General features: G+C 39.4%; 1 protein-coding gene across 3 annotated transcripts; it reads right to left on the bottom strand.

Moving 5' to 3' along the window:
• Positions 1–3,238: 3,238 nt before the first annotated feature.
• Positions 3,239–14,578, bottom strand: pitx2 (paired-like homeodomain 2). Of its 3 annotated transcripts, none has more exons than XM_062476192.1 (4): positions 14,436–14,578; positions 9,984–10,052; positions 5,457–5,653; positions 3,239–4,429 (listed from the first exon to the last, which is right to left on the bottom strand). In XM_062476192.1, exons 2-4 carry the CDS (start codon positions 10,027–10,029, stop codon positions 3,866–3,868), a joined length of 807 nt encoding a protein of 268 aa, XP_062332176.1. In that variant the 5' UTR covers positions 10,030–10,052; positions 14,436–14,578; the 3' UTR covers positions 3,239–3,865. The 3 variants fall into 3 exon arrangements, with proteins under 3 accessions (XP_062332176.1, XP_062332175.1, XP_062332174.1); XM_062476191.1 differs by lacking the exon at positions 14,436–14,578 and adding an exon at positions 12,502–12,815; XM_062476190.1 differs by lacking the exons at positions 9,984–10,052; positions 14,436–14,578 and adding an exon at positions 6,336–6,928.
• Between the last annotated feature and the right edge of the window lie 627 nt (positions 14,579–15,205).

Raw genomic sequence — 15,205 nt, forward strand, 5'->3', positions numbered from 1 at the left:
GAAAACTTACTGTGATTTAACCTCCCCGTTAACTGAGACAGAACATAATCAATTCCTGAAATTTGGTTGAAAATAGTATTTTGCCTGAGGAATCTGTGTAGGAGTGTAGGAGTACGTCTTGTTAAGGGGTGTGTGTGCGTGTGTGTGTCTGGGGGGGGGGGGTCTCCAGCTGTAGGTGAGGGTGAGAATGTGTGAGGTCAGCCCATGTAACCTCATGCTGCAGCCCCTGTGCTGTGATTGGTCCATGGCCAAACCCCCCACTGACCACAAGAGGTATGGTAAAACTCAGCAGAGGATGAACCGTGTTTGTTATCCACTGCAACACCTTCTACACTTCTTTTGCCTCCGTGTTGATCCGTGATATTTAACCAGCAATCCCTTTTTTTTCAGAAATGATAACAGTTTCTCCATCCAGTTTTTTTTAATGAAACTATCTGACGTTTTTTCCACAACTTTTCAGTTTTCAAATTGTAGCCTATTGATGCCAAAGACATAACCAACCATCAGCTTTCCATGTTTTAACATTTAAACGGTGCAACAGCTGCACTTATCAAGGGAACCCGCTTGGCCTACAATAATCTGATATAGAGCAATGCGTAATTTAGCCTAAACAGAACTAACAAAATTGCACTTTGCTACCATCATCACGGAACAAATAATTGCAATGGTGGCATTGATTATGACATTATTTCAACACTTAATTTGTTTACATTGAATTTCAACTCACAAAAACCCAACCCCGCGTGTATTCCGCCCACTTGCTAATTTTCTTGTTTCACGTGAGCCAAGCAAATACATTTTCAATTCAATGTAGCATTATACGCCATTTTCCTAGTTTGGAAATGTTGTTACATACACATTGTAAATTGTAGGTTTAATAAATAAAAAATAAAATGTTTGTTGGTCATAATATGGGGACAATACAATCTCCATTCAATTAAAATGCAAGATCCATAACTGCATTGTCTAGTGGAGACCTATGTACCAAAACAGATCATCTGTTGGGTTTAATTATTATAAGACAGTTTATGTAGCGTAATACGATGCGGAAATGTGGTTTGAAATCATACAACCAAGGGTAGAACAAAATAGATTCCACCACTAAACCGTCTCACGTTTGGCGCATCATGACAGGAATATTGATTCCGTATTAATTATCCTAGTGAGAAGTTAGACACTCTCGCTTTTGTCACGCTTTTTTTTAAATAGTGTAATATAATAATTAAGAACAATTATTAATGAAGCAAAAAGAAAATAGGGAATCAAGTTATTTTCAATATGTTCTAGTCGATGGCATCTAGAAGTCTAGTTATTTATTATGAATATTTTGATAAGGTTGATAACAAAAGTTATGCAAATAGGAAGGAGATGATAGTAGTTTAAGGATTATTGTGAGATGAGCTCTTGGAATAACACAGGCTTCCAATAACACGAATTCAGTTTACTCTTGGATGAATGTGCACCTCGCGAGGGACAGACTTTTCACCTCAAGGCAAGACAAATCAACTGAGGCCCTTCACAGTTATCTAGAGCTTCTAGCATGGGCCTATACCATGTGAATTTACAGGAGGCAGGGGCTATTAGTGTCATTTTATTTACGAATAATGTAGGCTAATATGGAAAAAGTCATCAAGAACAATACAGTTTGTACTATACATTGACCAAATGAAACTTCAAGCGCTGTAGTAAAAATGTAGGTCACAAAAATTATTATTATTATTATTTAAAATATTTTTATTGAACTTTTAAATGTATTTCTTACTTTGTTGCAGGCAGTCGATACAGGAGGGGAGCTGTAGTCTGACGTCTTGAGCGGTTTCTTGGCGAATGAGACAGAAAACTTGACTCTCTTCTGGTCGTCAGCCCCCAGATGTTGATTGGGATGTGTATTGAGTCGCAGACTACGTATTCTCCCTCCTGTCAGAACCCATACCCGTCAGCCTATTATTGCTTCAAGTTACCAGGGGCTGAAATTTATAATTTACGTCCTTTTCATTTTTGTGAAAAACTTGTAATGTGTTCTTGCTGAAAATACTTGCAATACATTTCCGGGGTGTCCTCCAATTCTCATTTAGGTTCATGATCCTGCTCGTTGGAAACCACAAGGATCCATAGTATTTATTTGTATAAAACAATCAATAATTTGTCACCCCCATTTATAAACAAGATATTATTGTTAGGTCTACTGTACATTATAACGTGGGAAAAACACCCGACATAGGGCGTTTTTGCCACAGGATACAGTAGGCTATTTTGGTCAAAAGAACAAAGATAGTTTACCTGAAACAGATGCCATGTATTCAATTGAAGTATTCCGATGCATAAATCGACCGTCGTGCCAAGAGTTTAGATGTGGATTGTCTTGCTGAGGTAGCCTTTCCATTTTTCATCTGCACCCTTAAATGAGCTCAGCCCTGCAGCCATGAGTTCACGTACCCGCCTCCACCATCTCCAAGTCAAGCTACATACATACCTCCAGTTATTTGTTTGTTCTAATTTATGAATCAAACTAAGCTAGCCTGTAAATTCTAGACATGTCCGACTTTTCTAAAAGCGCTCAAATAAATTAAACCATTAAAAAATATTTTGGGGGAAATATAACAATGTGATCGGCGTTGGGAATAGTTAGGCTAATTAATCAAACGTTATATTGTTAATGGTGGTGTTTTTATTTTTGCTTACAATTTTTTTAAGAAGCATTAGCTACATTTATTTTAAAAAGTATTTTCTTTAGTAATCTTGTTGACTGATATTAGCTCAAAAGTTTTTTTTTCTTTTTCTGTGTGTTTTGTCCTCAAACTAAGTTATATATAATGCGTCTCTTCAGACTAATCAACACAAATGGGTATTTATTTAGTGTCCTGGAAATACATGCAGTGGTCTTTCGGTTCTGCTGTTGTCCAGGATCAGGCCTCGAGACTCTACAGCGCGTACGGCTAACAAGCTCGCGCCTTTGTTGTGAGGTCCAATTCTTGTTTGTTGATTCCAGTGTTATTTCAAGCATCAATGATCACTCCACTTGGCTAAGAAGGCAGACATGTATTCAGCAGTTAATCTGCCGGGAAATCTTGCCTTCACCGGTCAGTGGACCACTAGTCTCGTCTAGTGATTATGTGTATTGGATGCAGACACCTTTTCTTGACCTAGTAGTTAATACAGCCTCGGCTAATCGAACTGCAGTTCAGTTCTGTTGTTTGTATGCTTAGATCAGCACAAAAATGGCAAACCAAACTTTTTGAACAATATATTTACTTCCATTAAATAAAACACAATAGTTTATTTTTTTGATGTTGAAAAAAACGAAACAAGAGTCCGTACCAAATAGTATACACAGAAAAAAACCAATTCAATCTCGCAGGAACATTTGATGCGTCATTTAATACCCAGGATTGCTATTCTAAATCGATGTTCACACAGACACTTAATAATAAATTTATATGTTAGAAACACACAACTAGTGCGTTTAGTATGTACATTCCCTTGTTTGCAAGCAAAACATTATTCATTTTAGGGGTTTCCACATGCGTTGTTAAATTGAACCTTGAGAGGAAAGGAGAGCTATAGCATTCGCTTCTATAAACTGGAGAAGATATTTAGATATGTACAACCTTTGATTCCAAATGTGAAACTTCAAAATAAACAAGCTTATAGGAAACAAAGTATCCTGTATTCTGCACTAGCCGATGCAGAACAAAATATTCATCAGGTAAAAACGTCTAATTACTTCCGTTGAAGTTTGAAACTCCATGGCTGAGTTCGGCCCGTTTCAGTGGTTTAGTCTTCTAGTGCCCTTTTGGAGAAAAAAAAGAAGAAAGAAAGAGTAGTGTCTCGTTCCGGTGACTAGGGATTTGTGTTTTCTCAGGAATTAGACTGGTCTATCCACTGCGTATTGGCAGGCACTCAGATTAGAGGCCGGGTTCTGAACACTGGCATATCCAAAACTCGAGTGCTGCTTAGCTTTCAGTCTCAGGCTAGCCAGACTGGAGTTACAAGTGTCCCTGTACACATAAGGAGGGGTCGGCGGGGCGTAGGGGCAGGCCGGCGTGGGAACTCCCGAATTCAGAGAGGGGTTGCTGAGGTTGTTCAAGTTATTGAGGCTGTTGAGGCTCGAGCCGGGTACACCGGTGACTGCGGACGGTACCATGCTGGAGGTCATACTCATGGAGGAGATAGAGTTAGGAGGGGAGAACATCGTTTGCGATGACAACGGGTTGACGTTCATGGAATTGAAAAAAGGAAAACTTTTGGTGGACAAAGAGGCCGAAGTTAGCCCTTTGGCGGCCCAATTGTTGTATGTGTAGCTGGGATACATGTCGTCGTAGGGCTGCATTAGTCCGTTGAACTGAGGACCAAAGCCGTTCTTGCATAGCTCGGCTTGTTGATTCCTTTCCCTTTTCCTCCATTTTGCGCGCCGGTTCTTGAACCACACCTACAACAAAGGATATGTTATATTAGTGTTTCGCTTGGAATTTAAGTGTGAAACAGACAATTGCGCAATTCATAGCCTACCGTTAATGTTTATTTTTAATGATATTGTGTTACATTAATTATTTCGCAATGTAAATCAAATAACATACAAGTGTTGTATAAATCAATCCGAAAAATGTATTATTTGGTCTATCGCTACCATAGGCTATATGACTATTCCTTTGGTTTGCTTTATCTTCATAATTGCCAAAAGTTCCTTATTATAACGTATCTTTTTGTTATGGCATCATAGCTACTGGTGTCGTAACCTACGCCAGAGTTTCTCATGCAGCGCTATCTGTTTTGGTTTCTGTAGAATCTCAATACACATCCAGACTAGCCTAACTGTCATTTGAACATCTTAATGTGGTGTCGGATGTGTATTCCTCCGCCAGCTTAGACAATCACGGTGACCTTAATTACACAACATGGGTGACAAACGTAAAATACAAGCTTTGCACCTCTTTCACACCAATGTAGTGACACGATTGGTATCTGTCAGCGACTAATGTCAATATCCACAACAGTTAACATCTTTATTAGCCCGTTATTAGTCGTTCCGCTAAAACTAACTAAATGCTAATTAATGTCTAAAGTCAAGAACGTAGTTAGCGTCTTTACTTTAATATTTTAAAGCTAGGCATAGGAAAAAGTGTAGGCACATTACCACGTCCTAAAAGTGCATAATTGTTATATTTCAACTCAGTAACCTAGTTAGTAGGCTACATTACAGCGAAAGATTTATGGTTTTACTTCTAGTAATCTTAAAGTCAAACTTTGCTTAATTAGAAAAAATGTTCAAACGATTTGTTGATTATTTATTTATTTCCAAATTGTTCAGCTTCAACATTGTTAAATGACTTTTTAGGCTGTGCGTAATCATGCGCAAAGTTAGTGCGTAAAACATAAAACTTTTTTTTTTTTTTACAAGACACAAATCACCTCAAATTATAGACATAAATGGTGTTTGTATATTCCCTGGGGCTTACCCTGACGCGGGCCTCTGTGAGGTTGGTCCAAACAGCTATCTCCTCTCTTGTGGACATGTCCGGATAGCGATTTCGCTGGAACGTGGCCTCGAGCTCCTGCAACTGCTGGCTGGTGAAGTGAGTCCTCTGCCGCCTCTGTCGCTTCTTTTTAGGGTCATCTGAAGAGTCGTCATTTTTACTCTGGCCCTTTTCTTTTTCTGTGGGGGATAAACAAGAGGTTCAGTCAGACAGTTTAGTTTAACTCTAGCTCGAAGTATTCTCGGTGGTATCTTAATTAAAACTAAATATAGGTTTGATTGGAATTAAACAAATCTGAACACTGATACTGGTGTAAACAATAGGCTACCTATATATAAATGCATAATAAGAGTTAAGGCTACCGATACATGAGATGCTTTCTTAGTTTCATTTAGTATTCAATTTTAGTTTAACTTTAGTTTAGTTTTTGCAAAGCATACACATGGTGTAGCCTATGCCATACAGCCTAAGGTTCAATCCAGACGATATTTATTGTCACAAGCTCTTGAAGGAAGAAAACATTTTAACACAGTCCTACATTTTACAGTCCGATTATGTCTTAGTTTATAGAAAACATGAACTCTCAAGAGTGAAACAAACGTCAAGCGCTCAAGAGTGAAACAAACGCCAAGCGCTGCGTCCCAAGAAGCTCGCAAAATCACGCAAACAATAGGTGGCCCCCCATCAATGTGAAATGCTCCTTATATTTGCACGACTGCAATATTACAACTTTCTTCGCCCAAAACTGTCTTTGCGGGTATGAATGAGGAAGCCATCTTTTGTTTGACGTTAACATTAGAATGTCCGTCTTTCTCCGCAACGCATCACTCGATCCTATTCGCACCGAGGGATAGAGCTTACCTACAGACTCTGGACTGGAGGTGTCCGATACAGTATGCACTTCTGACCGGTGTTTGGAGTCCACAGACCGCTGCAAGGGCTGCAGGCTAGAAGCCATTGCAAGTGCCGTGTGGTGCGTGGATGCGAGTTTATTCCCGGACAAGTGGTGGTGGTGATGGTCCAAATTCAGTGGATCCCTCATAGAGTTCATCGATAGGAAAGCACTGTCAGACGCAGATTATGTTCCCTCAGTGGAACCAAAAAAAAAAGACAACCACACACACAAAAAAAACACGTCCGTTGGATTCGAAAAGGAATCAGCGGTGTCAAGATTTACAGTAGTGCGATTCCTATTGCATTTAAGTTCACAACCACCTTTGAATAAACGGATTAAAATGTCTTAGAAGAATCCCATTATTCGCAAATCGCAGGCAAACAATAGCGTTTTTTAGACTGGAGGAAGAGAAGATTTATATCTCTCTCTGATACTGCTAGCTGCACTGAGTATCAGAGTGACAAGGACAGGTAGGCGATATTAGATCCAGGAGTATACACACACTACACCGCTCGCTGATCATTTCAGCTGTTCCCTGTGCCCTTGCTGTCCAACTGTGGCTCTCTGTAGACTTTGACGTCACCAAGCACCCTCCCATATTCTGACAGGTCATCAATGTGGACATGACGGTTTGCATAGCCAACCGGCGCCCAGAGAAATAAGACACGTATTTCTGGCAGTGTGTTTGTGCGGGGTTGGTGCTTATTTTTCTTCCAAATAAAAGCATGTAAAGAGAGATGAGACGCATGCTGTGCCCTAGACGCGCCGGAGGATCGTTTCGCTGCACCCCGAGACAAAGAAAAAGATAATTTTATGGTCTACTTTGATGTTAACGTTTTTACCGGGGTCGTGTTGCGCAGTAGACACCCTCATTGTGTTCTGTACGCTATTGCCAGGGAAACTTGGTGCACCTATTGCAACATTACTCAAACGTACGCTGATCATTACAGTCATCTTTACATAAATGGTATTCCAGCATCATGATATCCAAGTTATAACGGGAAAAAAACACCTTTGGGGAGGATGTCTATAATGCATAGGCGGCAGATCATTTCTAATAATACCCGGTCCTATTGAGACATACACATGCAAAAATATGCAAAAAACGATGAAGCAAAGTCATTATTATGGTTGTCAGACCGTGCACACACGTAGTCCTTGCAATTCTATAAGCACAATAAAGAGGTACAACAGTGGCTTTTCTTAGACCAAATACTTTCATTCATGAGGCCTCTCGATGCTTATGTCAGGGTATGTCTCCCTAGCGCTGCTTTACACCCCTCCGTGGTTCTCACTGATCCCACTTGTACTAGTTTTAATCTGATAAGACTCTCATTTGCCTAAGAATTTTGAAGAGGGACTTTAAATGAGTTTGAGCTTATCTCATTGAATTGTCAGTAATTCCCACTAGATCAAGGCGCGTAAACGCTAAGTAAACATTCGTTGTACCAGACAATTTTTTTCACCTTAGTTAACCCTGATTGTCGGTAACACACGGACAGGTAAAAAATATTTAGTTTTATCAATGACGCCTACTGGACATAATCCAATAGAACAGAAAACGAAGCGAGATGGGTTTGATGCTTGCCATCCAGTAAAACGAAAAACAGGTTTATCGCCAGTTCTAACAAATATCAAGCCAACCATCAACACCTAGCATAAATTTTAAATAGGCCTAATATAATGGCACTGTTTATCCCAGCTAAGTAAACGGAAGAATAAACATTCAAAACATGAGCATCGTTACTTTCTCTCCTCTGACACATGGCGCTACTAACAACTTAAAATGTAGCCTAATCCAATGAAAGCACTTGATATCCACCTCATTTGCAGTCGGGTAGGGGGCGATGAACCAAGGCGGAAGAGACAAAAACCAATGGCATGGTTATTACCTCCCTGTTTTGTGTATTCAGTTCCAATATTGCGTTCATGTATCGGTTAATAATAAAATAGCATTTAGTCCACACTATGACTTTAGCGCATCATGTCCACTCGGCCATATCATTTATATAAATCCCTTTACTACACCTTGGGAGGTCAAAGTGAGGTGCTTAAAGGGGTAGAGGGTTCTGCCTGCTATTGAGACGTCAACCTACCTCACTGTTTACATACAGACAATACAACTAATTAGCTAATACATATGAAAACGACTCGCTATTATTTTTGTGTGTGATAATTAACAAAACTACAGCCTTATATCTTAATTAATTCATTATTACTCGGCCATGCATGTTGTGGTGCTTATGAGAGCAGCCATGCACGTTACGTAGCCTGTTGTGGGCTGCATTGCACACAAGTCAGGGGACTGTTGATTGCTCACTTCTTAATTCAAGTAATACTAGACCTACAGTGGATTAACCATTCCCTCTTCATTTGACAATTTATGCGCTCTCTTTATTTTGCAGATAATGCGCGCTACGCCATAGAGGGCCATTAATTAGTAATTCAGTCAATATAGGTGGGGACGACAAGGCTTTTTACATAGGATTAAGAGGACATCAGATTCCTCCATTAGTATATTCCTCCTCACGAATAGGCTTTCATTATACATTTCGTTTTCCCTGGAGTCGATCTATCCTGCATATATTATCTGGTGTAAAAGAGTTGTATGAAGATCGCCAATAATCTGGGCGCTCGAGTGTCTCCTCAGTTCGGTGTCTACGTTCGCAAGCCTCGTTAAGTCATCATTGCATACCTCATATAATTATGTGTCTATTTATCTTGTTATTGTTAATCAATGGAAGATCACAAATTGTCCCTGCTCGGTACAGCTGCCCTCTCACTCCGATAAATCGTTTCTATGTGAGCTAAATTATGAATTATTGGTAATTCGTTTAGACTAAACAAGATTAGGTTGTTCTTGACAACTATAGGAATGGAATCAACCTCCGAACTTCCGGTCGTATTATTAGCCGGGCAGTTTTTAATAGAGCTTGAATATTTCCTTGTAAGCATTTAAACTGTCTCTGCATAATTTAGTCCAAAGATGACAATTAATACAATTCTGCTATTTAAGGCGTATACATTCGCACATTTTAAAATAGATTTGAGTCCTTTTGAAGTCTTGCACCAGTTGCTTCAGTCATGTCAAATTAAATGCACTCATAACAAAGAAGAGTCTCAAAAATATATTGGAAATAATTGTAGCCCACATAAAATATAGTCTACCACTATTATAGTAGTCTGTTAGACCGTGTATCCTGCTTCAAGGACTTCACACAAGGAACATCTAAAACATGAATTAATGCACCATTTCCAGCCTAACGTGTTCTCCTGCACTTCCATGACCAACCGCTAGGTGTCACTCCAAGACAGGGAACTGTCACCTCCTGTCACACGGCTCAGGGACAGCGGGCCTGTTAATCTGACCTGTTCTGACTGAGAGAGAGAGAGAGAGAGAGAGAGAGAGAGAGAGAGAGAGAGAGAGAGAGAGAGAGAGAGAGAGAGAGAGAGAGAGAGAGAGAGAGAGAGAGAGAGAGAGAGAGAGAGAGACCATCGCTACTCAGGAGGCCCATTAAAGCCTATAGTCTAGGTTACATGTAGGTTTAATGACGCTCAGAATTAATTAATTCTGGTCATGCTGATGACACCATAATATTTGCTCACATACTCACCTAATTGTGCACAAGTTGACGCAAGCTTACGGCAGTGGGATTCCATTATCAGATTTTTGAAAACTGCCTCTGAAAAGAAGAAGAAGTCTGATTTTAGTAACACAATCAAATAGGCTATGCTACTTAACAGCGTTCATTTATTTGACCTTGCTGATTTTTTTTCTCTCGAACAGCTAGGCTTTACAGATGCTTAGCCTATAGATGCGTAGACGAGACCCAATCAGAACCCTAAACTATTCAACTAGTTAAAATAATTGAATTTTAATAGCCAATATTTATCTATTACTTAAATTCCTTAAATTAAATGGCAGCCTATACAACAGTGTTTCTGAAAGCATTTTTTTAGTTTTTTTTTGTTTTGAAGCTCTTTTAACCCTCGTGCTGCCTTCGGGTCACATGACCCAAAGGTTCATAACGAACCATCGTTGTGTTTACCCAATTTTACCCAATACAAAAACAAATTAAAATAATTTTCTTTTAACCTTTGCAATGTGGGGGGTCTGAGACAGCCCAACAGTTAAAAGAAAATGCTTCACTTTGTCTTTGTATGCGGTAAATCTGTCGCAATACGACGGTGGGTCACAATGACTGATGGGTCAGAATGACCCGAAGATAACACAAGGGTTAACCATTACGAAAAGAGGTCCAATACATGGCAGAACACACACACACACACATACAGCCACAATCAAGGTATGCGACCGTGATGTGTTTGCGCCAAGATGCAGCAGTTCGGCTGCTGGAATATGAGTGATTCTGCAGTGAAATCACGGGATTAGTGTCTGATTGAGATGTCTGTCGGTGTAATATTACAAAATTCATTATCGCAGCTCTAAACTAACTCGATATGAAGTAACACAGATGGGATTTTATTAGTCAAGGCTTCCGCTGTTTGCTTATGATAATTCAAGATGGGGGAAATTTGCATGCAATCATGCTGTTAACCGTTTTCGCTCATTCTTCCTCGCTCTAGACGTAGCCCCTATGCACGAGAAACTGCTACTCACACACCTGCTCTCTACATCTGCGATTTTATTCAAAGAAGGGAGACATTTGAGGTTAAGTTCTACATGGTGTATACCTGGGTAACCCTGGTAGTATGGGGCAGAGTATCGGGTATCCCACAGCAAAATTAAATATCGGGTTTCAGACTAGAAGGTGTAAGGTTATTGTCTGTCCCTCGTGTTATCTAATCAGAGGCTGTAATGAGATTTCATTCAATACAACCTTTCCACCTAGCTCCGTTTGAACGCGTCTGAAGCAAATCGCACTGGCAATATATGTAAATCTAATATACCGACAATGTTGACGCATTGGCCTGAATAATAAAGAAGAAGGATAGGAGAACACGCCTAAAATACATCAAAAGGAGCCTATGCTGTTTTATGCAGTTATTGAAAATATAAGCAAGGAAATTGCCTTAACTCTTGCCCAGCCATAACCTACCTTTCAACAGTATTTTAAATAAATGTAGCTTAGTGCCCTAAAACGAAGATAAATAAACATGTTATTATTAATTTCTTCCAAAGCATAACGGAAATGGTTGTCAATTCTAATAGTGATTGTCGAGCCTAATAATAACAACCAATAGGCCTAATGCTTAGTCTCGTTATTTGCGATCGGTGTTACAGTTCAATAGCTAGTCAAAAACAAGAAGAAATAAATTATGATAGATGTGTTATTTCTAGGCTGAGCGTTTTATGATGATATTATTAATAATAAAATATTACGACTAGCCTATTTAGAAGGCCACAACTAGGCTACTACTAGGCCTACAACAGCAACAATAATAATAACAAAAATAAAGAATAACTAAAATCATTAGTGATATGAATAATTAAATTCAGGCAATTAATATGAATTATAAAGTATTTACAAAAGACTGTAGTCACTGTTCAAATAGGCCTATAATCATTGCATGTTAAATAGGCTACATAATAGTTTAGCTACTTTCAGGAATTATATAATCAACTCAAAATAGATATCATAGAAGACATAGATCTCTCTTTTTTTGCAAATCTTCTTTTCTTTTTTTGTGCATAGTATTATCCCCAGTCAACGTCAAAACATCACAACCAAGTCTTAAATTAGCTGCTACATTTGTATTGAGCAATAATAGAATTTCATAGTGGTTTCAAGGTTTTGTTTTGTAAACACAGACTGCAGTGGTAAGATACGTTTTTATTTGAACAAAATGTAGTCTACAGCAGAAGAACGAGTTTCGGCCTGTACATTTTTGAATACACCCACGTTTTTGTATTAGCCTAATTATAAGCACGGGACAATGAAGCCGATTCAATCCAGTTTCCCTCCAGTGCTAACGATACAGCATTATCATCCTCCTTGTAAGGTGAAACCTGCCACGATCTCACTTATCATGTCCCTTTAAATTACTGCGGTGGTGATGAAATTCACATCAGACTTTCACAGATTACGCCGAAAAAGCTAACCCGAGGTGGAACGAATTCCTTCACTTGCAATGACTCACATTTCGGTTAAAAGTGGCCCCCTGACTTACCAGTTGGCTAGTAGGACACCAGCGTTTAATCACTCTTCTCTCTTGTTTTGTTCTTGCCCGATAAAGATGTAAAGTCCACAGCAACGGTATGCGCTGGCTTTGTTATGAGAAGTAAAGACGGGAAACTAACGGTCCAAGATATAAAAGTTGTGTCCGCCTTCCGAAGAAACAGTTATCAACGTCGCGTATCCACTTATCTGATCAAAAATCTGACGCCAAGCGTAAGATTGTGTCATATGCGCGTTAGGATACCTATACAAAGCAATTAGAAGTAGCCTAGCCAAGCAGACGCGGTCTCTTCAGTAGGTGATTCTCTCTCCTTGGTTCGTCCTCAGTTTCAACAACTTTTTTCTCCAGACAGACACTCCAAGAGTGGCGCATTTTTTTCTCCCTCTCGAGCTTTGAGAAGGAGCGTGTGGTTGTGTCTGCGTGAGGGTGTGTGTGCGTTCAGTGGGTGTGTTTGTGTATGTCCGTGTGCACATGAAGACAGTGTAAACTTAGAAGCTCTCAACTTACAACAATAAAAATAGAGTAATAAATATAAGAGTATAACATAACATAAATGAAATGGCTTTAGTCATGACTCATTGAATGAAATTATATTTAAGTGTTTGTGATTTGAATACAGGCAATGCTATTGCTTTGTGATTACTTTCCTATTAAAGTACCAGTGTCTTTCAATCACAACTAAACTCTTTGAGGCCCTCTAATAAAAATATACCGATCACAGGTGCAGTTCTACGGGCGTCTGACAAGCCCTCTGTGACATTGCTTGTAAAAAGGGCTATACAAATACAATTTTATTCGATGTGGTCTCTCCACCCATGCTCATACTAACCTGTGCTGTAACGTAATTTACAGTTAACACAATAAATAGGCAATTAGTTTATAATTACATAAGCAACTGGCCAAACTACTACCGTTGAAAAACGGCAAAATGAAAAACGGAATAAATTCTTCTTGCATCCACACAGTATAAAACACAAAGCCTAATTGTTGATCATTTAATAGGCTACATGCATTTAAAACTACAATTTCAAAAAGACCAGGATTCTGCTGTTTTTTAAAGTGATATGGACAGTTTAGAAAATCTCAGTTAATGCGTAGATGAAGTGAACAGCTGGCTAAGATGCAAATGGTCTTTATAGATCCGTAAAATACGGACTGATTTTCCATTCGCATCTTAAGTGAGCCAAGCAGACCGGACGTGGGCCTACGTTTCACGTGCCTAATCCTTCTTTTACATTTTCAGTCATACTCCCATTAAACAAGTAATTAATGCACACAACCACATGGGAATTTCGTGGCAATGAAGCACTGAAGCAAAACACGAAGCCGACAAAGGGCCGTCTTATTCTACAGACCCCTCCAATGTAGTGAGGTTACAGGCGGAATCGGTTCACATTTTAAACACATTTGTGGGGAACGATCCTATATGCAAGATGCATGCAGGCACTGTTTAATGGCACATTTCAAAGATGCCAATACTATCTTTATAAGGCTTTTTTTGGTGCAAATTGGTGTTGCTAGGCAAACGGTTAAATAGGTTTAGTCGTTTAATAGGCTATAGGATAACACTGCTGTTTTTAAGAGCCCCATCGCAAAGCCTATATTTGTATGTCATTTGTTTTTGGCAATGTACAAACATGCAGGCTTATAGTTACAAATATACAAGCAACCTAAATAATTTATTGAGAGAAAATTCAAGTTCTGTAACGCTTTGAAGGCTATCATCCCTACATTGTCTGAAGATGACCTGTATACTGTGATTATTATCTCCCGGACGGCAAGCTAGGGCGCATAATTTGAAACCCACATCGCTATTCCGACAGCAACCTTGCATGCACGCCTTTGGCACACCGCGCCCCTGCAGTCATTCCACTGAGGGGAAAAGGCGGCGTATTGAGATAGTACAAGTTGGTGTGCGCTCCTACCTTCATCTAGAGAATAAAAAAGAGAGTCTTCTTTTTCTCACGAAGAAAGGTGCAAAGGAATGCCTGAAGTTCAGTAAAGGCTGGCGGGTATGAAATCTTTTGCCTCGAGGGCAAACCGGCGGCTTCTTTTCATTTCAAGCACTTATCGATTCGCTGTTGTCATCTTTGGCGACGCCGAAGGACACTTGAAAGAATTTCTGATGGGTCTGTGATGTGAGAAAGGAGGTGACCTGACCACGCGCGCTCTGCAGACTCTTAACTAGCACATCAACCCCTTTGCACACATTAAGCTGCCGACAGCAATACAGTTGGACATTAAAACTTTACTTGTGCATACTCAATAGGAGTTTGTAACATCCTCTCCCTTTCATGTACATCAGCATGCATCCCTTTACCTTACAAGCCTCGGCAATCTGACGTACCCGATATAGATCCAAATTCGGTCTCAATTCAGTTGAATTGACAAAGTGCGCTAAATATTTTTTTTTTTAATAGGCTTTTTACATTGCCATATTTCATGCGTTTACTGCAGTTTACACTGTATACAATTACAGTGTTTTGGGTATAATCTTTCTATTTAATATTCTTAAAGTCCCAGCAGAATATAAAATATTAAAATTAACCACATTAAATCTTGAGGTATTTCTATGACTTCTCACGACAGTTGACACAGCGTGTACACAAGATAGACGTTCTTGCCGCATTACACAGTGCTTGATACATTTGCATTAAACGCATGAGCTGTTACATCTGTTGCTTTGCATCTATGA

Source organism: Osmerus eperlanus, chromosome 13 (assembly GCF_963692335.1).
Source record: "Osmerus eperlanus chromosome 13, fOsmEpe2.1, whole genome shotgun sequence".
NCBI classification, from domain to species: Eukaryota; Metazoa; Chordata; class Actinopteri; order Osmeriformes; family Osmeridae; genus Osmerus; species Osmerus eperlanus.

Bases quoted from the DNA above. Each gene is read 5' to 3' on its own strand.
- pitx2 (XM_062476190.1), bottom strand. From the start codon at position 6,525: ATGAACTCTATGAGGGATCCACTGAATTTGGACCATCACCACCACCAC. The intron at 5,654-6,335 runs GTAAGCTCTATC...TATCCCCCACAG, and splicing joins CTCCAGTCCAGAGTCTGTAG to AAAAAGAAAAGGGCCAGAGT. The intron at 4,430-5,456 runs GTAAGCCCCAGG...CCTTTGTTGTAG, and splicing joins TCACAGAGGCCCGCGTCAGG to GTGTGGTTCAAGAACCGGCG.